Source organism: Centroberyx affinis, unplaced genomic scaffold, assembly GCF_046629955.1.
Source record: "Centroberyx affinis isolate AG114_WGS23_722 - 3 ecotype Tasmania unplaced genomic scaffold, CSIRO-AGI_Caff_v1 ptg007525l_1, whole genome shotgun sequence".
Taxonomy (NCBI): Eukaryota; Metazoa; Chordata; class Actinopteri; order Beryciformes; family Berycidae; genus Centroberyx; species Centroberyx affinis.
In genome coordinates, this window is record NW_027283796.1 from 34,551 (window position 1) to 60,816 (window position 26,266).

A 26,266-nucleotide genomic window follows, 5' to 3' on the forward strand; every position below is an offset into this window, starting at 1 on the left:
AAACAAAAAAAATAAAAAAAAATAAAATAAAATAGCAACACACAGCCATACTAATTTATACAGAATGTATTTACATAGAATATATTAAAAGATAATAATAAATTCCATCACTTTTACCATCAGTTGTTGACAAGTCTCCCATGCTCTGTGGCTCCTAAACATAAAATCTCGGCATCTCGGATTTCCACTTAGAAAATTCCCACTTTCTTCCAAGGGGAAAATTGTATTGGAACACTATAATCACAAATGTAAACTGGAGAAAATCAAGGCCACCTTATTCTGTCTTATTCTGTATACGACAGTCGAAGTGATCTTGAAAATATTGCATAACATTTATTCCTCAAACACTTGGGGATCATACGGTAAACATAGTCATGTTAATGGAGAAATGTTATATTCACAAAAGTAAAATTTCAAAAGTGAAACCTAGACTTCAAGCCTTCTGAATTAGTAAAATTATTTTACTAGACTCACCAAAGCTACATAGCAGGACAAGTGAATACACTGTGAATTGTTGTAAAGACGTATTTCAGGTGGTATAATTAGATGACTGTCATCTCCTACAGAAAGAGAGAAATGTCCCACTTTCCCAGTCTAGTCTTTGGTCTTTTATCACATCGTTGGGTCGTTCATCATCGTGATTGCGATATTTCCGACAGTCCAGGAAGGCAGCATTACGCTCTGCGTGAGGAGTGTTTGGCCGGACAAGGACACTGTAGGCTGGAATGACATTTGTGTAAGTTAACTAATGCTTTCTAGGTTGTTATTAACGTCGACTTGTCGGCGAATTCTCTGTAACACCTGACCCAGAGTTACTGCATCTCTACCGACGTCAATAGTTTTAGTTTTTGAAAGGTAACCTTACGGGCATGTTTGCCAACCCGGTGTCTGGGTCCTAGCTGCTGGCAGTTAGCCTAGCAAGGTAGCAGCTAGCGTTAGCTGACACGGTAGCTAACTAGCTAACCCAGCATGTAAGGTAATGTTTAGGGGAGGATAGCCCGTTGGCCGGCCGGTTAACGTTAGCTATTTGTGGAGAGTCGGCTGTCATTCGTCTAGAAACGACCATTGTTTACAAAGGCTTTCAGCAATACATATTAAAATGCAGCGACGCGTTTTCAATTCAATTCAATTCAATTCAATTCAATTCGATTCAGTCAATAGTCAATAGTTGCTATGGCAAGAAATTATTCTTAACAAGCTAACATGATGCAGTTGTAAGCTAACAGTTGAGTTGTGCAGTGGTGTATCTCTGCAAATAACGAACGGTACGACAGCTATGTAAAACTACATTAATGGTACATACTAGTATATAAGTTACCATGGATATCTCTCTCCGTTGTTATCAAATACTGAGTCATGATCACACTATAAACATGTAATAATCATGCATGAGTGTTACCATACCTAGCAAGTGCTTGGACTAATTCATTTTATCAAGGGATAATTAGTACTGTCAACGGTTACAGCTACAGTTATATTGCATTTTAGGCATTCAGCTGATGCTTTTTTTTTTTTTTAATCCCTAGTGCGTCAGCAGAAAACAGCTTCAATTCCCAGATCACCAAAAAATACAACACATAACGTTAGATGCAATAACTAATCTTACAGTACCCTTACAATATTCACGTAACCCCAGAATGACCGTGCAAGAGCAAAGTGCAAGAAAAAGAAATCGAATAAGAGCTAAGGACACAGTAGGACATTGATTTGCAATATAGTTCCCTTTTAATTTGGAGATCACTATCAACAATTCGGAGAGGAGACAGTCGCATAACGCATGATTTATGCTGCAGCTAGGTTCATGTCCGGTTGATCTGCTGTCTCGGATGTCTGAGTCTTTGATTACGAGCTTGAGGTCTGCTGCATGTCATGTGCTGCTGGCAGAGTCTGTGGCCTCTGAAAACTTCAGCGCAAATTCAGTCCCAATTGAGGGAAACATCTGTGGCTTCAAATGTAGTTGTGGTAAGCGTGTAGAAATAACTAGTAGATTTGATCAGGCAAGTCACCTAAATCCTAAATTATGACAGTCCTAAGCATCAAATATCATTTGCCACCAAAACTTCCAAACCCTCTAAATTATTTCCACTTCATTTGATACCAACCTTTATGTTTTGCTGTTTCTAGTCCAGTCATTATAATTCTCTCTGCACTCTCTTTTCTGTGGCTTCCCAGGTTTTTTTGGGGTAGACAGTGCAATACCATAACTGGAAATCGTCCAGAGTCACACGATCGCAAGCGGACAAGTCTCTCTGGGTTTGTCGTCTCCACCTTGGCTGTGGGCGATGATTAGCTGGTGACTGGGGGTTGCGCCCTGCCCCGGTGGCGAATGGCTGTGAGCAGAGGGGGCATCGCCTTCTGGGTGGGATGTGTCCGGAGCCATGGCAGAAGGCAACCCATCAAGAAGCGGCACTGGAGTCTCGACCAGGTAACGGGCTCGCTCACAGGATCGGTGTTCCGTGTCAGTATAAGGGGGTCAGATGAAATATGGGTTTATGAAGGCCGATGCCAGTGTTTTTGGATTGAAGATGCTAGGGCTGGGCGATATGGTTGAAATGAATATCATGATAATCATAAGGATTTTTCTCGATATCAATATATATCACGATATGGTTCATGTATGCAAAATCACATTAAATAATCAAACTAATGTTCATCTCATTGAACCGAATGGTGATGTTAGGTGTGATGTCAAACAAAACAGAAATTTTCAAATAATATTCCTACCATACCTCATTTTATGAGAGTTTTTAAGTAAAATTTGCTTGTCATCATCAATTAAGACAGCAGAAATGTGTGTCACGATATCAAAATATCTTCATATCATCACAATATGATTCCACTGAAAGACGATAAACGATAATATTGAATTATCGCCCAGCCCTAGAAGCTGCTGATATTCAATACTGACACAAAATACTGTCTTTGAATTTGACCATTTTCATGCCAAAATACTGCCAATACAACTAGTCAGTGACTTCTTATCAGGGTAAAAAAGCCTTTGGAACAGAATGACACTAATACCGAACATTGGAACCCAGGATTATAATAATTACAACAATAATACTGAACATTGGAACCCAGGATTATAATAATTACAACAATAATCAGTATTCATACATATTTGTGTGGAATCCAGTCAAAAATATCACATTAAAATCAATTCAGGTGAAGGGCTTCCCATAGACGACCAGTGTTGTATTGATCAATTCCACAATAAATATGTAATCAATCAAACTGCATCATATCCATCATATCAGAGGTGGACGACACTGACCGGCATATATCTGATTTTTAATAAAAGGCAATATTGGTCCAGTGTATCAGCAAAACATACTTTGTTAAAAATAATCTCACCCAGTTCTTTTTGCTCCTTCAGATAGCGGACTGGCAGTGGATCGGTCAGACCCGACCGCTGAGCAGTGCATCATGGGCCCTCGTACCCCCCAACGGCCTGAGGTATCAAAACGTTAAGCAGCCGGCCCTCTCTCACCCGTTCCACCACGCCAGCCAGCCGCACAGAGCCGGCTGCTTGGAGGAGGAGTGGGAGGACTCGGTCAGCGTGTGCGTGCTGGTGCGGCCGGGCGAGTCGGACAGCCAGCGCACCCTGGTGGAGATCCCTCTGTTTGGCCAGACTAAAATAGGAGAGCTCCTCGCCCCGGGGGCAAACAAGCCTATGGAGTTTCTCTTCCCCTTGACTACCGTGGACGGCAGCAGAGAGGACGACATTAGCGTCGGGACGAAAGCCGGCAGTTGGGAGAGAAAGGACGCCGACGCTGCGAAGAGAGAACACGGGTGTTTCAGAAGCCTTTTCGAAGCAGAGGGGTGTCCGGCACCGTTCATGCACGGTTCTCATTTTTATTGTTTTCACTGCCCGGGCACGGAGCCCGCGCCTGGCTGCGGGGTGAAATCTAGGCACCTTATCGGACTTGAGAGCAAGCCTTCGGAGCTGTCTCTGCCGCCGCCTGCCTCTCTGTGTAGCCACGCAGAGACAGCAGAGGGGGATCATAACGAAAGGGAGAGCGAAGGAGAGGAGAAACTGGCCTTGATGTATGAAAGGCTACAGATAGAGGTAAGAATGGAGAGTTTGTCTGGCTTTTTTATTTAAAGCTGCACTAGGCAGCATGTTGGGGACCAGAAATGGCAGTGAGAGGTAATTGTTTGATTTTGTTTGAGATATATAGATAAGAACATAAACATTTAATTCTGACAAATAATTAAAAGAACTGTACAGGGGGAAACTATTGAATTAACAGATAGTAAGATGGGCTGTTAGCAGGGCAACTGTGTTTACACACCGATAGAACCACTTTGCTTTCAGTGATGATTTATTATATCAGATATATAATATTTATTAGACTACATAAATGTTTGTAGCATTTCTAGGCCATTAGCCTACTCTGGCTATAAAATAGGGCTTTCTAACAAGCAGCAGGTGGCTTACATTAGGTGACCGTAGTTATCAATAGTGAATGAAATGTAGGTCTACTGTTGCATATCAAGTGCGCTGAAATCCTATCTCAATAGGATTTCCAACAGTGATTAATGTAATAGATTACACTCATATTCTGTCAGCACAGCCCTGGGCAACATGAGGCGACTTTGCCAATATGAAATCTTTTCACAGCCTTAGTGTGATGACTAAGTTATTGTGTCAGTCAGAACAATGAACACGGTCTATTCATTATAACAGTTTGTTCTTCTTGAGAGAAGGACCCAAATGTTATCCATTTCTTTCCCGTACCCACTTTTACAATCTACTACATGTTGAAATTGTCAGCAGCATATGTTTACATAATCCCACAATTATTTATAGTGTATTCTTTTTATTTTTTGATTTATTGCTTCTCGTTGTGTGCTGACATGATATTTCTTTTGCTGCTGCAGTGACATAATTTCCCCACGGGGATCAATAGTTAAATCTTATCTCAAATTAAATCCGCAGATCTGGATCTGTCCATATAGCATGTGATTGGCTATTTGTTACAAACCCCGCCTCTTTCATGTGAATGCGCTCATAGCTGGATAGGTAAATCCTAGGTTGACAGAGCCAGTTGATAACCAGCTATGTGAGACCGGTTATCCAGGATGGCCATCGTTAGGTTTTGTGAAGCCAGCTAACACAAAGATAGCCGGACTATTCTGAACTCTTCGTGGCTCACTTACTGCTGTTTAGGAAACGGGTTGGGATTTTGCTTTTATAGTTTGATTCACAACTTCCTGCGGGCAGAGAAATGTCCATATCTGACACCACAGTTTCATTATAGGCTAATAGGGTGAATCTATAGCCTCTCAAGTACATGGGGATTGGACTCTCTTCTCTATTGCAGCTCCACTTTGTCATTAAACTGATAAGATGGGTGTATTTTTACATCAAAATGTTGCCTAGTGTATCTTTAAGACTACACAATTTAAAGCAGGACACATTGAATAAATGTACTTTGTTATATACCATATGCTTATATGCTGTTCCTCATTATCAGAGAATACATTTTGACCATTTGTGTTGCAGCTTCCGAGTTTCTTTTTGAAGAGCCACGATTACTCCATGTACTCGGGTGACGTGGAATTCATCAACGGGCTTTTAAATACCAAGACCAGGTGAATCTGCTCATCTTCTTTATAATCTGTGCCACTATTAGCCTGAACAGCCTCAAGATATATCTGTCAGTCGTTTGCATTTTCTTGCATCTTGAGTCTGTAGGCGACTTCAAAACCTTGGAGGAAAACTCAACCACAAGTGGCTGGTCGATGACAGGATCTCATGTGATGGCTTCCTCCTTGAATATGTACAATACAGATAGATATGAAAATAGACACTCAAAACTTTGATTTTGTTGTTAAAATCCACTTTGAACAATGCACAGATCAAAGTTAAAAGTAAGAGGTATATGCGGACCAAACATGCAAATAACAATGGCCATAATGCTATATCATGCAGAGCTATACTGTATATTGGGTTTGTTTGGTTTGTTTAGTCCATGTAACACTCTTATTTTGAAATTTGGTCGAAACTAAGTTTTTCATTTCTGATGTACAGAGTGGATTTTAACAACAAATTAGAACTTTAAGTCTATTTTTTGTGTATTTTTCTCATCTGTTTTGCATATGCTCAAGGAGGAATTGCATCAGAAACCATCTTCAACCAGCTACTTCTTGCCACACAGTATGTGGTCAAGATTTCGAAGGTTTCGAATGGGTCGTGCTCAGACTCCAGATGGAATAAATGCAACTGATTGACTGTGACATCTTAAGGCTGTGTTCGGTCACCAAATGCTTCATATTCTTTAACCCTCTTTGATTCTTGACACTAATTGCGACTTTTTACCGTGTTAAATTACTGTCCCTGTTTCTTGGTTGGTTGTAGAGGCCGTCTGCTGTACCAGCTAACCCTCTTCCTGTGGCGGATACTGTGCTTCTGTTACTATGCAGAGGCTCGGCTGGAGGTACTGAAGCTGACCAAGCATATGGAGGATGGGACCATTAAGGCTCGCTGGAGGATCAAGGGCCTTCCCTTCCACACTTTGATGCTGCGCTTTTACCGCAAGGACAAATCTCACCTCTATAGGTAACATACATTCATACTGTACGTTGTGCTATTATGCTGATGTCACTAGGGTTAGGCTGACACCGATCCAGTATTTTATATATGATTTTCATGCCCATAAAAATCGTTTCCCCCAGAATTTTGCTCTTGGTAGGGTGGAAAAGCTTCTGAAACGGCATTAAGTTGGCATTCATGATATTCTTTTTTCTTTTTTCTTCACGGTCAGTAAGGAGCTGCTAGGTTTTTTTTGACAGGGAAGTTCTTCTGTCTTGTCGCTACTTTTCCCCAAGTCATTTGACCCGTTGTTAGTGAGATTTCAAGGCTTGAAATCTATATAACTAGAGAAAAAGCTACTGGCTGCTCCAGAGCATAAGTAGGTGTGATGCATTGCAGAGGATTATGCTGTCAAATTAAAAGTCCCCTGGAATGCTACAGGGTAGTTCAATGGCAAGATGTAGCATTATAATGTGAAAACGCCCTACCAAAATATCTGTCCAATAGGTCGGCTTGATATTAGTCAGTGTGACCATCCAGACCAATAAAATGTCTTAAACCCTCATGGGACACTAAAACTCTCCATTGACACAAAGGATTGTAAAACTATTAATAATAGTAATTGTCATGATAGTAGATGTTCAAGCAACCAACTTGTGTGGAATCCGTTTGAAATGTCACATTAGAATCAACTCAAGTTAAGGGCATCCCATAGACAACTTGTGTGGCATTGATCAGTCATCCATCCATCTATCCATCCATCCATCCATCCACTTTCTAGCTGCTCATCAGGGTCAGGATTGCGCTGCAACAGGGCAAGCAGAGCAGCCCAGACATCCTTTTCCTTAGCAACGTCCTCCCAGGAGGCCTGGGAGGTCTGTCTGTCTCTATCCACTCTGGCTCGGGCTGCCCAGGGGTCTCCTCCTGGACTGCTGAGCCCCTCACCCTGTCATAGAGAGTCAAGCCAGCCAACCTGACGAGACACCTCACAGCCGCTTGTATTCGCCATCTCATGAAGGTCGGAATGAAGATCAAACTAGTAAATCAAGAGCTTTGCTTTGTGGGTCAGTTCCCTCTTTACCACCACGGTCTGATACAACCCCCACATTACTGCAGCCGCTGCACCCAACCAGTCAAGCTCACGATCCCTTATATCCTGGGACAGGTCACCTTTTTCTTGGAGAGAACCATGGCCTCAGACGTGGAGGTCCTGACCCTTATCCTAAGCTGCTCCAATGCACATCAAAAATCACTGTTCGATCAAGCCAAAAGGACCACATCATCTGCAAATAGCAGAGATGCCATCCTAATGACACTGAGCTGGGTGCTCTCCAGACCTTGACATTCTTGATATTCTTGATAACGAGCGGGGACAAAAGCGCATCCTTATCAGAGTCTGACAGCCAACTTGAATGAGCTTGACATAGTGCCAAGAATGCGAACACAGCTCTCGCTCCGAGTGTTTAGGGACTGAATGGCTCACAGCAGCAGCTCCAGCACCCCCACACTCCTGCGACACCTCCCACAGGATACCTTGGGGAACATGGTTGTCGGTTGTTTTCAACAGGGTCCATTTTGACTCAACGTCCCCAACCAGGATACAGGAGAAGTTTGCTCCGGACCAGACATTCCCAGCACAAACTCACTACACGTTTGGGCTTACCAGGCCTGTCCAGCAGCCTCGCCCCACCATCTGTTCGAACTCACCATCAGGTGGTGATCAGTTGACAGCTCAGCCCCTGTCCGTCCCCGAGTGTCCGAGTGTCCGAGACCTGTGGCCTCAGGTCTGATGGAAAACTACAAAATTGATCATAGACCTTTGGCCCAAGGTGCTCTGGTAGAACACTTCTGAACCTACTTGTGGTTCAACATGGTGTTTGTTATGGACAATCCATAGCTAGCACAGGAGGACTAGTAGGACTTTGGAGTTGGCAGGTGGACCCCACACCACACACACACACACACACATATACACACACAACATTTAGTTTTCCTCTCTCCAACTTGTAGTCAAATTGAGGTCTCCCAATACAATAAATCTGGAATCAAACAAGCTGCATCATATCCATAATATGACATTGATTGACTGATACCGGAGTAGGCTAATCTCAGCCTGATTAATTGCTCTGACCCTAGATGTACTATACCAAAGCCTTTGCCTTACTGAGTAGCTTTATTAAATATACAGTGTACGGGATGCTTTTTTAACAAAATTGTTTTTGTCGCAAGGGTTTACACTTACACTGTCCAAATGTCTGTCACAGGTCATATGACGCATTCTCTACTTTTTACATCGGGCATGACGGACTCATTCACTGTCATAAAGTTGAAAAGGTAAGCTGCTTACTGTTTGTTCTGTACTGTCAAATATCCAGTAAGTTACCTGGTTGCTATATTGGATTTTGGTCTGTGTGTAATGAGAACCTTCCTGTTGCTTTTTCCTCCTCCTCGCTGCTCTACAGGTGATGCAGGCTCAGCCCCCTGTCCTGCCCAGGGTGACGTCACTCTTAGCGGGGGCTCTGGTGGCACTGGGGGTGCAGGAACACCGACCCGCCCTCAATCTGCTGCCCCTCCTCCTGTCCTCCCTCCGACAGGGCAGAAACTGAGGGGAAGGGGGGGGGGGGGTCGAGAGGAATAATTGCTAGTGGAACAGAGTGTGTGTGCAAGGTCCATGCAACGCTTACCAGTTTAATATTCTAATTTGAAGTAGGAAAATAGAAAATTTAGTGCAGTATTCCTAAAACACCTGTTGCTCCTTGGATAAATGCAAATTTGAGATTTTAGACTCGCTTTTACATTTTTATTTTTTTTTGTTTTATCGTTTGAAAAAATAAAAATTGCAATTATCTTGAATACAAAACTGTGGTATCAACACCTGCCATTGCCATTTTTTTTCAAGGGAAAAACCAATTAGAAAATTGAAAAAAACAAGTCTAAAATTTCAATTTTGCACTTATCCAAGGGCCAACAAATTCAGATTTTAGGATATTGAACTCTGCTTTTTTCATTTTCAACCTCGATTTCAAATATTAAACGAATAAACATTACACGGACTGTCCAAAATCGGAAGTGCATACTATATGAGGAGCAGGAGAGAGAAATCCCAGAAAGATGGAAGAGGATTTGCCATGTTTCACCATAATGTTAGCATGGGAGAGCTGCATTGAATTTAATCCCCAATCACTTGAACCATTCTCCTCAGTATGCCTGTTTTGAAAAAAAAAATTGAGGGTGTGCAAAAAACTAAATGACTATCAAAACTGCTTGTTACGGGCATCCTGGTAACTCAGTGGTCTAAGACACACATGCCATGTAAACGCAACATCCTGTGGACCTTTGTCGCATGTCACCCCCCCCTCCCCTCTCCCTCTCTTTCCTGTCTGTCTCCACTTTCAAGTGTCAAATTAAGGAAAAATATGCACAAAAAAAAAACAGCTAGAAAATATAGTTATCCTTGATTCCAGACTTTTAAGACACCCTGTATGTTGAGAAAATCTCCATAATTGAACAAAACAGACAAATCACCAAAAAGTACATGTTTCAGACAATTCAGAAAAATTGGAATGCTTAATTTCTCATTGGCTGTATTGTAAAAATCGCACAGTGGGGGTGTTTACCATGTTTTAATGTGCTTCATGACACGCAACCAACCTATTTGAATTCAAGTAGGAAAGAAAAACGGCCAAAACTGGACTTTCGGAGTTTTTACCCGACAGCAGCGAAATGTACATTAGGCTCTCCATACCTCTCCCTTCTCTGTGATCCCGACAGATGTAGAATAGCAGTTATTATGCATTAAAAAAAATATGATAAATAATACACAGAACATGGGTTTGCTCTAATTTCAACGCACAAATGTAGAGCCGGTGTGATCCTTTACTGTCACCTGGGCTTCGCAGCACACATTCACTTGACGATACATAGACTGGCACTAGTGGGAAATTCAGTTTTCACTTTATTTGGAATGACATGTTTGAAACGTTTCGGTACAATAATGGGAATAGTGGAAGGGTGATGCCATGCTGGTTGTGTTAAAACTGATAGTACTGATCAGTTAAGGAAATCAGTTCACTGGGGGGAAAAGTGAACGAAAAATGAACGCGGAAGTTTCTGAAATGTTCTCTGGGGTGACTTGCCTATGATACTGGGGTGTTGTAACTGCTTAATGGGACCCATGGTTGCCATGGTAAGGCCAGGTCAGGGTCTCTCTCTCTGCGAAGACCCCCCCCCCCCCATCTACACGACTGTGTATCCACGTGGGCCTTGTTCTGACAAATGGCTTCATCTCTGTGCCAGTTTAAGAGGGGGTGGGGAAAAAAAACCACTGCAAACCAGTGTGGGTGTATATCGTGTGCCTGTGACCTTCATTGAAGTCTTGATTTTTTTTTTTTTGAAACAACATGTTTGTACATTTTAACGTCACGCCATTCTGTCAAAGCACTTTGGTCTCAAGTCTGGTTCTACCGCACCGTTGTCAACAAGTCACAGGGGAGTCCGTGCATTTCCGAGTAAGGTTCCTCGATTGAATTGATGAAAGCGATTTATTTTGAACGTCGGCTTGTCAAGTCCTACCTATGAGTAGCTGGAAATGTAGATTACTTGCAGTCGGGACGCTCAAGCATCCATTGTAACTTCACTGTAAGGTTTTCACGCAGCAGCTTGTCCCGCTTGACAACGTTTTGTGCTTCTTTCAAACCAGACAATAAAACGCATGCCATTTTAGAATTGCTGTAGTACATCAAGTAATATTCTATGGTATGTATTTATCAGTCAAATCTGTATAGAAACATGACTTAAACTCTTGTCTGGTTCCGTGTCGCTTATTTTCACATGTATTGCTGCAATAACTCCTGTGTGGATTCTGGTTGTGTGAATAAAATTCAATAAACTAGTGATTAACTATGATCGGTGTGCCTGCTAGATTTCATTTTTGGATCGGTAATTTTATTTCAGAGTGATGTTCACAAAGCACGGACTAAAACATTCATGTTTTTACAAATCATTTCTAGAAACTGCAGTTGTGCTTGCTGACAAAACAACAGCATCAGACGGTTCTATCGTTACCATGGCCTCGATTATGGCAAAATTATTATATTGCACCTTAATTTATGGTTAAAAGACCACATCGCTGAAGTATCCTGCATGTACTCAGTTAAAATAGACACAAAAAAAGTCAATGACAAAGATAATGCCCTAAAATACAAACATGGACCAAATTATGATCTGTGCTTCATGATGACTTCTAAAGTTACCAAGCTAAAAAATAAAAATCTGACGCCATGGCAAGCAACGTAAGTTACCTGATTGACACTAACAAAGATCTATAACAATTACATCACATGTACAATTCGCTCTAATTTACAATTTAGCCTTATACATATATATTATACAACTGAATATGCAACATAGGATAGAATTACAAGCTGTGATGCTGAGACACTGGTTCAGAGATGGTCAACTCTTCAATTCAGTGATTAGTACTTCAATACCTAACTCGTCTATTCCGTGGTTGGTTCCATCAGAGGGGAATGTGTGAGGATGAGGTGACTGGATAGAAGCAGTAGCTGACATTACAGTATGATGCAGACTAGAGGGGATTAGGAGTCCTCTATGGAGAAAGCCTGGTGTGTGTTGGGGAAACGTTGAGAGTTGTAGTCCGGATCGTCTCTCACCCTCTCCTTGATGTCGCTCTTTACCTGGAGCAGAGAGGTGGGGAAAGAAAGAATACATTTTTGCGTATTGTGCGTAAATTTCGAATTGTAAACACATATGTTCTAGGAGAGACTATATCTTCGACATTTACTCAAGTTTGGCTGCCTACAGAGCCCCTCTAGGGTCACATGGTAGAAAAAAAAACTCGATGTGTAAATCCGTGCGAACGGATTTGTAAAGTTTACAAATCCATGCGCACGGTTACATGCACTCTTCTGTTCAGTGAATGGACCTGCCTTGCATGGACCGCAGTGACCACATCCACCAAGTAAGTTCAGTGTTATCTAGATTTAACGGCAGATTTAACGATAGTGAAATTAGTTAAATTGATTTAGCTTTGTGTTTTTGGAGTTTCACAGCTTTTATGTGTAATTTAGCATTTATGTGAACGGATTGTGAAACGGTTTACAAATCCGTTCGCATGGATTTACACATCAAGTTTTTTTTTTTCTACCATATGACCCCAGAGGGGCTCCGTAGCTGCCCGCAAAATTAGAAAAAGATATATTTAATTCCGTATCCCCCCCAAGGCTAAAGAGGTACACTTCAAAATAATTAATGAAATTTACCCCTCTAGTGAATTTCTAAGATTAAAATTTAATATAGACTGTAATTCATGTCAATTTTGTAATACAGAGGTAGAGACAACGGATCATTTATTTTTTCACTGTAATATTACTCATCATTTTTGGTCTAATTTGAATTTATGGATTAAATCTAGCATTGAGGTTCTACCACCACTTCTACTAGAAAATGTCAAATTTGGAATGTTTATAGAAGATAGAAATCTAGAATTTTTAATGAATAATTTAATTATTTTGGCAAAATATTTTATACACAAATGTAAATATTGCAAAACACAACCCTGTGTAACAGCCTTTAAAAATGAATTAGAAACATTTTCCAAATCTCTAAAATGTATGAAAAGCATGAATGCCCAAAAATTACACTTTGTATTTGCGCAGTATAAAGTAATTTAACCCCTGGAATGTATACACTGTTCTTTGTGTGTCTTTTTTTTCCCCTTTAATTTACTATTTCTTTTCTCTTTGTTTTGTTTTCTCTATTTCCTTTTGATTATTGTCTTTGACACATACTGTATGTACTGTACTCAGCTTACTCTGGTGATATAGAAAGAACTGTCACTGCCAATTTGTTGTATATTTGAAGACTCTAAAAAAAAAAGAACATTCCGGCTCTATAGTGACAATGCATTACTTGTTCCGTGTACGCGTCCTGCAGTTCCGGCCTCTCTAGCTCCCCCTGCAGGCTGTTGGGAGCGGTGACGGGCCGGACCCCTGCTGCCCGGGCCGCTCGACTCACCGCGTCTGACAGGGAGAGGTGGGGTCCTTCGCACTGGCTGGTCTGGGGAACGGCAAAACTACTTGTCACATCTATTCTTAACTGGTTCCATGGTAGAAAAAAAAAAAAAGCCCAGTGCAGCTTTAAGTGAACATCAATGCGAGGAGCTCACCTTCCTCCTCTTGGCGGGCATCCCGTGCAGGTAGGCGTCGGACAGCGGCGGCTGGGCTTTGATCTTCCTCTGGGACAGCATGTCGTGCCTGATGATGGGCACCCACTCCTGCCCAACACGGTTTTCCGGTGTTAATCACAAAAGCTGATGGTGTATGATTTCAGAGAGCTTATGCAAAGCCGTTTTAACATTTAACCGAACCACACTCCTATCTGTAATTACATTTTAGATATCCATAATAGCAATCAAAACTGTATTCTCACTAGTCAGAATGGTAATTAAAGATATCCACAATAACACTCTTACTAGTAGAAATTATATTTCAAGATATCTACAACTTTGTACTAGTCAAAACTAAATTTAAGATATCTAAAAATCCTTAAAAAGTATAAGTGGCCGTTTTGACATTTAACAGCTAGACTGGATATGTATTGCAGATATCTGTAATTCAAGTCGTCCTAGTCAAAAAGAACATTTCATATATCCACGTCATTCTTCCTATGACAAATGATGTCACTTTTGCCATTCATGTGTATTGGGCTTTCAATTTCAGATATCCAGTTAAATTTTTTCTGCAATAGAATTCTTACTAGGAAAAACTCCCATTTCAGATATCTACAACCCAATTGTTACTCGTCATAATTTTAATTTCAGATATCCAAAATGAAAAACCATTCCAGATATCCATAATGTAATTTTGAATATCCAAAAATACATTGTGACTAGTAAAAACGTCATTATGGATATCCACAATTGGCATTATGACTAGTAAAAATGCAATTTCAGATATCTACAATTAGAATTATGACTAGAAACAATGCAATTGCAGCTACCCACAAATGTATTGTGGAGTTCTGTAGATATGTATTGTGGATATCTGTAGGTAGATAGGATGCCGTTTTCATTTTTGATATCTGAAATTAAAATTGTGACTAGTAACAATTGGATTGTAGATATCTGAATGTTCATTCTGGATATCAAAAATGCAATTGTGGATATCTGAAATTGAAAGCCCAATACACATGAATGGCAAAAGTGACGTAATTTGTCCTAGGTAGACTGACGTTGTGGATATCTGAAATGTTATATTTGACTAGGAGGAACTGAATTACAGATATCTGCAATATATATCTCCATTCTAGCTATTAAATGTTAAAACTGCTTGCCATAAGAGCTGGTGGTTATGATATGTAGATAGGTGATCATTTGTGCCCATATTGAATATCTTAAATTTGACCGTTGTGTATTCTGTATTCTTGTCAGGGTGGAAAAGCCTCTGAAACAGCATTTAGATCATGGGACACTAAAACTCTCCACTGAAACGTGTGTGGAAACTGATCAAAATGTCTCATTAGAATCAGTTCAGGTTAAGTACGATAAATATCAAAACACCGCATCATATCCATCATATTAACAGGTGGATGAAAGTGACAAAAGGCCAGTATCGGCCTCATATATCTGTCCAACCCTAAAAAAAACATTCCTTACAGGCGGGACAGCGGCAGCCCAAGGCTCCACCTCCGGCGTCGTCTCCTCCCGTCCCGTCGGGGCCCCGGGGCCCTGGGTCTCCCCCGACGACGCCCTACGGGAGGGCGTGGTCTCCCCGGGCGACGCCCCCATCTCGCCGCCGTCGCCCGACGACGCCATGGCCTCCTCCGCCGTGGTGGCCGCCGCTGGGGACAGACTCTCCTCCATCTGGGGGGGGGGGAGGGAGGGAGAGAGAGAGAGAGAGAGAGAGAGAGAGAGAGAGAGAGAGAGAGAGAGAGAGAGAGAGAGAGAGAGAGAGACAAGAGGGTGAATGATTAGATGAGCCTGTCATTACTATTACAACCACATATCTGTCTGCCGATATATTGGCTTTTTATTAAGTCAGGCCAGTGGTACTGTTAGTGGTTGTGTTTCTCCAAATTAAGACTACATTTCCCATAAGCCCCGTTTCTTCCTGTCCCCCCTCCACCTCCCTGAAGAGGATCAACGTGTTGGACGTGATTTTTACATCGGTCTTTCACTCCTTCCACCGTCACCGATCTTTCATTTTCAGCTACACTGGGTGTTCTAAGTCAGTGGTTCTCAACGTGGGGTCCGGGGACCATGAGGGGGTCCTTGAGGGGGTTCCAGGGGGTCCCCAGAAAATTGATGAATTGTTAAACTTCACCATTATATCATTTACAAGAAGTTAACACAATTACAGAATGTAGAAGAATGACTGTTTTGATCATAGTTTCACTGTTATCTCTTTGCCTACAATACAGACAGTCATGGAATTCTGGACAAAATCATATCTAACAATAAAAATATTCTCAGATTTGGGTCCGAGAGACAAACGGGGCTCCATGGCTCTAATGTGTACTAACTTAGGGGTCCTTGATATGAAAAAGGTTGAGAATCACTGTTCTAAGTGAAATGAGATGTTTCAATATTACCAATATTCTATGGTTATTGATTCTGAAAACTAAAATCAGGCTTTACTACTACACACAATAAATACACACAATAATTGTGAGCCTAAGACTAAGAAGGTGCCTAATGCCTGTTTTCTGTTGCAACTCTCTGACTCTTTCTATCTAGGATTTCAAAGAATTGAGATCTCAGGAATCCAACCTTATCTCTCAATCTCCTCAAAGTTATGACAATGATGATAAACCCACCTCCACATTCTGACTTTCTGCCTGCTGCTCAGCCTCAACCTCTGTCCTCTGGCTGGACTCGCTCTGAAATATTGAAATATGACTTCAATACAGTATTATTAGGGCTGGGCAATGCTGACATTATTTTGTCACCAATACTGGTTTTGATCATTTCGATACTTTTAGCGATACCCCTCCTTGCTGAATGAAAGCACATTTTATCATGCAATAGATCAAACTCTTTAATATTTGTACATGCTATCTGCTTTAGTAAATAGAATCAGATCACGTTCAGTTGATTTCCTGAATTCAAATTCTCATAAACAAACAAAAAAACTTTGAGTTCTACTTTTAGCTTTTTAACATTTTGAAATGTTTCGATCTATTTCAGCGTTACTGAAAGTTGGTAGGGTACAGACAGGTGTACCCTAGTTATTACCCGTGTATAGATGACATAGTGCTGGATCTGGTCCTCGGTAACTGGGTTGTGCTCCAGTATGACGTGGAGCCTCATGGACATCATGCTGGTCAGCCAGTTCACCAGACTGGGGTTGACTTCTGCAGACATCCTCCTCTGTAAAAACACAGATAAGGAGTGAAACTAAACACAGCTAACATAGAGTGAGCACCAAAATGACTTGGACAGCATTGTAGTTTTTTGTCCATGTGCTGATGTGTCTGAGAGACTGTAGGATTTTCATTAGGTCCTTGTTTTGCCATGTCTGAAATGCCTGTGGTAGAAACCTTAGCTGATGCTCCTGCTGATGCTAGTTTTCACTGCAGTTGCCCCAATTTCAAGTTCCCTGGGTTCCTGATAAGGTAAGTCGTGTCATTTTACAAAATTAGATTGTTCGATTTAGGTTTTGCATTTTGTTTGAGTTCTTCATTGTTAAGTAGGTTTAATCCTTTGTTGAGGATGTAATGTTAGCGTAGTAGGCCTTGCTAAGAGTGTGTTAGCAGTACGATTTAAGTTGTAGTAGTGAGCTATTATTTGTGATTTTATTTTATTTTTAATTGTTTTATTGTGTTTCCAGGTGGCTTTACAAACCATTGTCGGCTGTCTTGGCTTTGCAGTTATCTATGCTCACAAGTAGAAAGCATGGAGCTAAGCTGGTTTCTACTTGTTAACGATTCAGTTAAAATGATTTAACACCAATTTAACTGTATTTAACACTTAAAACTATAAAAGTACAAATTTAAAACATCAAAAAACGTGTCCCAGTCCAAGTGTTTTTGGAGCTCAGTATAGCTACATTAAACATGCCCATAATGATTCCAAAAACAACTAATGGTGATATACAGTATTAGGGCTGGACAATATATTGATATTATATCGATATTGTGATATGAGACTAGATATCGTCTTAGATTTTGGATATCGTAATATGGTGATATGGCATAAGTGTCTTTTCCTGGTTTTAAAGGCTGCATTACAGTAAAGTGATGTAATTTCCTGAACTTACCAGACTGTTCTAGCTGTTCTATTATTTGCCTTTACCCACTTAGTCATTATATCCACATTACTGATGATTATTTATCAAAAATCTCATTGTGTAAATATTTTGTGAAAGCACCAATAGTCATCTCTACAATATTGTCGCAACATCGATATCGAGGTATTTGTTCAAAAATATCGTGATATTTGATTTTGTCCATATTCCCCAGCCCTATACAGTACATCACAGTTTGACTTGTATGGAAGGAACCAAGCATAAAGCTAGCGGTTATAAATGATGTATACTAACAATCCGGTGGTTGATGACTGCGGTCAGGGCTCTCTGCTCCCCCCCGAGGCAGTAGAGGTTGAGGGCCAGACACTCAAACAGGCCCTGGGTGCACAGCAGCAGCAGACGGGGGCCAAAGGTGTGATCTGCAGGAAGACACAGTGTATCAAAGGTTCGTGTAAGCAGTTGAACGTGAGTAAGACCTTAACCAGAGTATGGGCAATAACTGGGTTACTCCGGCATTGGAAGTGTGGCCAGTGTCTTCCCCCACAATGTGTTTACCGTTGCAGCGCAGGATATGCGAGGCCATCCGCGTGAACTGCTGTCTGAGGAAGGACATGTTGGTCTGAACGATGTCCACTCCCTCTCGCACGGTCACTGTGGCCTAGAAACAACACACATAATACAACGTTACTAACACACAACATCAGATGGTTCACAGTGGTTTGGATGAGTGTGTGTGTGTGTGTGTGTGTGTATGAATGAGGTTGCCCTTACGAAGCTCTCGGCTATGTACTCCTCCAGACCGTTGATGAGGTCCTCAGCCGCTGTCTGCAAAGAGAACACCTTGTTAAACTCTGCACCGTGAAAATAAAAATGAAGAACAAGACCATGCTTTCACACAGTGAGCTAGGGCTGCACCTAACGATTATTTTCATTGTCGATTAATCTGTCGATTATTTTCTCGATTAATCGATTAGTTGTTTGGTCTATAAAATGTCAGAAAACGGTGAAAAATGTGGATCAGTGTTTCCCAAAGCCCAAGATGACGTCCTCAAATGTCTTGTTTTGTCCACAACCCAAAGATATTCAGTTTACTGTCATAGAGGAGGAAAGAAACCAGAAAATATTCACATTTAAGAAGCTGGAATCAGAGAATTTTGACTTATTTCTCTTAAAAAATTACTCAAACCGATTAATCGATTATCAAAATAGTTGGCGATTAATTTAATAGTTAACAACTAATCGATTCATTGATTAATCCTTTGCGGCTCTACAGTGAGCAACACGATCAATAAGTCATGATCAAGAAGTCCATTCATTTCCTATAGAGCTGATCGACCGGGGAAACTTGGCTGATGTGTGGACGGTAGGGCTGGGCGATATATCAATATTATATCGATATCGTGATATGAGACTAGATATCGTCTTATATTTTGGATATGGTAATATCGTGATATGGCATAAGTGTCTTTTCCTGGTTTTAAAGGCTGCATTACAGTAAAGTGATGTCATTTTCTGAACTTACCAGACTGTTCTAGCTGTTCTATTATTTGCCTTTACCCACTTAGTCATTATATCCACATTACTGATGATTATTTATCAAAAATCTCATTGCGTAAATATTTTGTGAAAGCAAACCAATAGTCATCCCTACAATTTTGTCAATATCGATATTGAGGTATTTGGTCAAAAATATTGTGATATTTGATTTTGTCCATATCGCCCAGCCCTACTTACAACTGAACATGTAGCCCACTTCGTAGAAAATACCGAGATATATATCGTGTATCGTCATTCAGCCTAAAAATACCGAGATATGATTTTTGGTCCATATCGCCCAGCCCTAGTGGACGGTCAACAAGCTTGTCACATAGCTTATTTTTCTTCTTAGCTGCATACCACTACACCGATGCAATGCCCAGCCTCTCCACAGTCGGTCAGAATAGAGAGTGACCCATCAGCCGAGTGAGGAGCGAACTCGGGTTCAGTTGCTTACGGCGATGTTGGCGTCGGTGGGCTCGCGGCCCTGGAGGTAGTGCTCGGTGAAGAACTCGGTGAGCTGGGGCTGGATGCGGCTCAGCGGCTGGGCGTTCCCGTGAAGTAACAGCACCATGTCCACCATGGAGAAGCTCTGGCACACCAGGGACAGCAGGTCGCCGAAGAAACCTGCCAGAGAGACCCGCGGGACATTACACTGATTCGATTTGAGCAGGTCAATTAACAGACGTTTTTTGTTATTAACCTTTTAATAAAAATCGGATATCGGCCAGTCAGTGTGGTCCCGGTCCACCTCTGATATTAGGGCTGCAACTAACGATTATTTTCATTGTCGATTAATCTGTCGATTATTTTCTCAATTAATCCATTAGTTGTTTGGTCTATAAAATGTCCAAAAATGGTGAAAAATGTGGATCAGTGTTTCCCAAAGCCCAAGATGACGTCCTCAAATGTCTTGTTTTGTCCACAACCCAAAGATATTCAGTTTACTGTCATAGAGGAGGAAAGAAACCAGAAAATATTCACATTTAAGAAGCTGGAATCAGAATTTTAACTTCTTTTTCTTAAAAAACTATTCAAACAGATTCATCGATTATCAAAATAGTTGGCGATTAATTTAATAGTTGACAACTAATCGATTAATCGTTGCAGCTCTCTCTGATATATTTATATCAGATCTGCATGAAAAACCCCACATAGTGAGGGAAGACACCACAATCTATTTTTGGGATACGTGACGCTCACTTTGTTTAAAACTGACACATTTCTGTGCTCATTATCTTACAGTTAATAGAGACTTTAGTGTCTGAACAAAGACAGGATACTGAGCGCACTTATGAAATGTCAATCAAATGCAGCCAAAATAGAGTCACTTTAGATATACACAAAAGTCTGAAAATGTAGCTTCAAGCCCATCATTAATTGAATAGACTGAATAAAGAACATTTCACCACCCCCCCTTTCCCCCACTGAAGTAATCTGCCGAACTGTAGGAAACACTGACATTCCACAGGGTTTGCGACTCACCCACAGCGTCCCCGGACCCCGGAGTAAACAGATTGCTGGTCTGGGAAAGCCTCTGGATGAACTGGGCGATGCTCTCTCCGTTGCCCTGCTGTGCCCCCAGAGAGCCCATCATGGTGGACAGCACTCCCTGGACGATGCCGGTGAACAGCTCCGGGCTCAGAGAGTCTCCGCCGCCGCCGCCCTGAGGAGGGGGAGGGCCAGTGGTTTGAGGGGGGATCGGAGTACCGGGGGCGGTGGGAGGTTGCTGGCCGGGATCGCCATCAACAGACATATTTTATGAGTCAATTACAACAAATTCAACATGTTCTAACACCTAACTTGTACTTGTTCTGCCATTTCCAGGGTTTTTCCTGCATAGAGGCATTTTCGGCGGCAATGAAAGGTGGTGCCAAATTGAAATAATTAGGAAAGGAAAAAGCAAACACTGCCTCCCATGATTTGCCTTTTGGCGCAATGCATCAATCCAACCAGCAGAGGGCATTAATAAAGCAACTCTGCAATTGGCTAAGCAGAGGGTAACAACAGCAGACATAGAGGTTGTGTAGGTGGGACTTCCCACTGTGCTTAAAAACGGCAACTGTTACAAATGTGACCACTTTGTAGCTAGATTCACAGACCTCTGCAAAAGTCTCAAAAGTGACTAAAGACAAATCATCTACTAAAAAGGTCTTAAATGTTGACTCCCAAAGCATTTGGCAAAAAATTCAGTGCGTCTTTGGACCCCGGAAATGTCTTAAAATGTGAATTTGATTACCTAAGTACAAGGCCTGTTAAATTTACACCTTCAATTCAGTTGGAGTTGTTTCTGTTTCTGGCGTGCCGTTTTTCTAGTGAGAAATCAGCCCTGTCTTAGGGACCCATGCTTCATTCTAACTGGCATACAACCTGAAACTGGCATGGGAAATTAGCTTATAACACCATCTGGCCCTCCTGACAGAGGCACTGCCAAAGACCCGTTTCACACCAGGAAAAACCTCGCACTCTACCATATTCTGCATGTTTTGTGGAAGTGGAATTCCATGGTTAGGTTGCAGAAATTACAAATGAGCTTTCTGTCCCGCTATAGGCACTCACCGGTATGAAGTCTGACATGCCCTGGAAGAAGCCCGGCACCCCGGGCACCGTCACGGTGATGGACGGTGCCGCTCCGGAGCCGGGGCCGCCCGGCCCCGCCGCTCCCCCCAGCAGAGAGCCCAGGAGCTGGGCTAAATTTCCCTCGGGAACCCCCTCCGGCGGCTGGCCCACGGAGGTAGTGCTGGTGGTGTGGGTGGACGTCTGCCCGGAGGTGTTGGCGGAGGGAGGCGGAGGAGGCATGCTGGAAAAGGAGGAGTCGGACGAAGAAGAGGTAGAGAAGGAGAAGGAGTGGGAGTGGGAGTGGGTTGAAGAGGAGGTGGATGTTGGATCACCTGGGGAAATTGGAAAAACGGGACAAAGTCAGCCGTGTGATGTTTGATTTCAGGAAGTGGTCAAAAGCACCAAAACAATGTGAAGGAAGTGTAATGTTGGGACGCCACTCACCTGGCTGCCCCGGCATCAGCAGCTGTCCCACCAGACCACTGATCATCTGGGTGAGAGGGGAAGGAGCCAGCGGTGTTCCCTGGTCAAGGAGGGATAAAGCAGGCAGATAAAAAGCTAGCACCTATATGCTTATGGCATAATAGTACATGAACAGCAGCATTATCAAAAAGGACAAATCCACCCTCGGATACTCTTACACTGTTATACAGCTTCAATCTATAATGTTCAGTGCATTCTAGGAGTTATTTTGTGTTCAAGAGTTGTAATTTACTTTTTTGATGTACCTATTTTTCTACTTCCGTTAGTGATTTCCTATGTTTCCCAGAATGAAACTCCACAACCTTCAGAGGAGGAGGTTGGAGAGAGCGATACAGATACTGATTGCAGGTTTTTCCCAGTCAAGACAATTTGAGTAGTGAGAAAACAATGGTGTGGCATGCCGTACCCAGATGTTCAAATTACAAAAAAGACGTCAAGAAATTTGTAGAGAAATTGGTCTCTCTCCTCTTCTACGATGGATTTCTCCCTGTATGATTGTTGAACGTCTCTTGGTGCAAAATGGCGTCTCTAGAAAGAAGCCCTCGCTCTTTGATTCTGAGGGACTGACACCAAAACCTGACGTTTTAGATCTCAATGTGGCGTCACTTTGTCTACGTTTGGCCAGTTATCCACATAAAGAAAAATACACCAAACAAAAAGTTTTTGAAGTGTTTTAGGGTGGATTCTTCCTTTAAGATCAGAACGGCAGTACACTAGCCTCTTTCTCCATTTTCTCTTGCCTTACCTGTCCCGGCTGCTGCCCTGCCGTAGGCGGCACCGTCGCCCTCAGGTTGATGGTGGTCCCCCTGGTTCCTACGGGCTGAGGGATGCGGGGGGAGAAGGAAGGCCGGGTGATGACCACCCTAGCCTGAGCGGGGTGGGGGGGCTGCGGGGGCACGGCTCCCTCGGCGCCGGGCGCGGAGCCGGGGCCGGCCGGCATTTGGCCCGCATGTCCGGAGGAGGCGGAGGCGGCGGCGGCCATGGCGGCGGCTTGGTGGGAGATCTGGTGGACGATGGCCTGCATGAACTCAGGAGGAAGCCCCGGGATGTGGACGGGCGTGGCTCCTGAATTGCGGAATAAATGTATTCTTAGAAAGTTGGAGAACAGTTGGAGAAGCAGGCCTGTGACCAGAAGGGTGTAAGTACAAGAGGGGTTAAAGTAATGTTGAACTTTGGTAGTATCTTGACTTGTGTAGCTTCCTGGCCATGATATAACCCCAAAATCGGTGATTCTCTGTTCTCTGCTCTGGTAGAGGAGATTGGAGAATTGTGTTTTTTTCTCTCTCCACTCACTGCCATTGTATGGAGGAACAGTCTGAAAATCGCACTTCTAGCACATAAACAAATGCAAACAACGAAGGACATGAAGAAAATAGCACAATTATCAATTTATAGTAGAAAATAGTACATTTATCAATAATTGTAAATGGTTTTTATATATTGGCAGAATCTGCTTTGTCTAAGTCCTGTCTCCCACCTTTATTGGTAAATGTTAGGGCGATTTAGAAAAAATATCTAATTGCGATTATTTTGACTGATATTGCAACTGCGATATGATTTGTGATATTAGAGGGAATGATAATTTTTACATCATTATTCTCATTTTCATTGAAAAACGTATTAAGATGATTATGGTGTGATTTTTGCGGGGACCTGTATCAAACAAAGATGTTTTCTTAAGTCTGTAGAATATGATGTGTAGGCCAGGACATCTCTGCAGCACCACAATATTTCACTTAAAATGCTATTTTGACACACATTTCGCCTTTAACAAATATTGCGTGTCCTGCGATTTGAAAATATTGCGATATTGCGATTTCGATAAAATTTCGATTAATTGTTCAGCCCTAGTAAATGTAATATTTTCTTTGTTCCATTGGCACAAGTTTCCTCTGACCGGATTCCGGTGTTACACTTGTTCAAACTGAAAGTATAATAATTCGATTCACATAACCACAATTCAATAGCATCACTAGTTTTTTTTTTATATATTGTGAGAATCTGCTTTGTTTGCATTTGTTCATGTGCTAGAAGTGTGATTTTGAGAAAAACGCAATTCTCCAATCTCCTAACAGAGAATCACTAATTTTGGGGTTTCATCACGGCCAGGAAGCTACTACCAAAGTTCAACACCACATAAAAGTATTAATATCCACTACTGCTGAATCTCTTGAGGGTAAATTACATTTCATCACAGAACTGAACAGGGAGTTGGTAGACAGCAGCACTCACCAGGCTGTCCAGGACCTGCAGCGTTTGGCTGTCCTGGAGCCTGAGGCCCACCGGCTGATTCACCTGTTCAACACAACAGGGATACCAAGTTAAGACAGCTATTGGGATGATGGGAAAACAAACTGATGCCAGACCAATGAATGAACGAATGAATGTCAGGGCAGCACACCTACCGTCGATGTTCATCTGCATCATGACCACGGGCTCCATGGTCTGGTGGGTGATTCTGATCACCCGCGGCCCTCCCTGCCCCTGCTGCTGATTGGTTCCGTTTGGCTGAAGGGGCGGCGCCTGGCCCTGGCCCTGCTGATCCGATTGGCCGGGGGCCTGGGAGGGCTGGGCTTGCCCTTCGGCTGCTGGTCTCCCGTTAGATGTCATGGTCACTGTGGTCCCTAGGTTTATCTGTAGGAAAAATGTCATATTTGCTTAAAAGGTCCAGTACTATGAAATCCGCATTTCACAAACTCATGGTTTTAAGAAAGGGCATGCAAGTTATAAAATATTAACTGTCGATGTTGTGGAAATTTGTCTAATGCCCTTTAAGAAATTCTCCCAACAGAATCAAAGCATTCAAATATCCAATCTACTTTCCAGAGAAAAATAACTATAATCCCAGTTTTTTATGAAAGCTCTGATCAAACCTTGCCTGCACTGCACCCATTGTCAGCAAATGCCATCAAAAAACACTTAATAAAGAGTTGAACCATCACTTTTTATGGACCAAAAACTCACAAACTCAGAGGTAAGTAACACAAACACTACATACCATGGCATGCTGAAATGAAGCCAGACTGAAAGAACTGGTTGAGCATAGAGAAAGAGCCTCTAAAGCAGTTATAACGAATGAGATGAACCATCAAAAAAAAAAAAAAAAAACCTACTGGAATGGGCATGTGCGGCAGCCCAGCCTGCAGTAGGACGGGGGGGTTGTAGTGGGCCATGGGGCGAACCACGTAGAGGTGACGGGGAGGAGAGGTCGCCAGGTTACAGCGCAGGTCGCCGAGGACCACTAAGGTGTTGCCGAGGAGACGCAGGGCGTCTCCGACCAGGTTGAGGACGCGCTGGTCCTCCTCCCTCTCCTGGGTCTGGAAATGAAAGCAGACGCTGTGGATTCTCAAACAATCTTTTATGAAACAGCAGTAGAAAGAACGCTCAATATGTTGAATAAATCTTTTATTTTTAATTGGTAGCAATTAAGTGTTTATCTTCCGCCAAGCAATATAGGTCTTAAAAAAGTAGTTAAACATCACGGTTGCTGATTTTCAATGAGCACATTAATATTGGGGGTATTATGCGGTCACAGGTAGGGCTGGGCAATATATCAATATTATATCAATATCATGATATGAGACTAGATATCGTCTTAGATTTTGGATATCGTAATATCATGATATGGCATAAGTGTCTTTTCCTGGTTTTAAAGGCTGCATTACAGTAAAGTGATGTCATTTTCTGAACTTACCAGACTGTTCTAGCTGTTCTATTATTTGCCTTTACCCACTTAGTCATTATATCCACATTACTGATGATTATTTATCAAAAATCTCATTGTGTAAATATTTTGTGAAAGCACCGATAGTCATCCCTACAATATTGTCGCAATATCGATATCGAGGTATTTGGTCAAAAATATTGTGATATTTGATTTTGTCCA

General features: G+C 42.1%; 2 protein-coding genes across 2 annotated transcripts; one reads left to right on the forward strand and one right to left on the reverse strand.

The window, feature by feature from the left end:
• The first annotated feature begins 667 nt into the window (after window positions 1-667).
• Window positions 668-11,422, forward strand: cunh6orf136 (chromosome unknown C6orf136 homolog). The gene is made up of 7 exons (XM_071513806.1): window positions 668-736; window positions 2,173-2,425; window positions 3,377-4,069; window positions 5,510-5,598; window positions 6,365-6,565; window positions 8,803-8,872; window positions 9,001-11,422. Exons 2-7 carry the CDS (start codon window positions 2,327-2,329, stop codon window positions 9,142-9,144), a joined length of 1,296 nt encoding a protein of 431 aa, XP_071369907.1. The 5' UTR covers window positions 668-736; window positions 2,173-2,326; the 3' UTR covers window positions 9,145-11,422.
• Window positions 11,423-11,476: 54 nt separating this feature from the next.
• On the reverse strand, window positions 11,477-25,697 carry bag6l (BCL2 associated athanogene 6, like; the record flags this gene model as incomplete). The annotated part of the gene is made up of 17 exons (XM_071513798.1): window positions 11,477-12,234; window positions 13,469-13,615; window positions 13,725-13,832; window positions 15,213-15,419; window positions 16,373-16,435; window positions 16,791-16,925; window positions 18,097-18,221; window positions 18,358-18,460; window positions 18,574-18,627; window positions 19,796-19,965; window positions 20,824-21,004; window positions 21,898-22,229; window positions 22,342-22,420; window positions 23,126-23,445; window positions 24,613-24,675; window positions 24,786-25,014; window positions 25,494-25,697. Coding segments are annotated over 17 exons (2,619 nt in total), but the record flags the coding sequence as incomplete, so codon positions are not given.
• Between the last annotated feature and the right edge of the window lie 569 nt (window positions 25,698-26,266).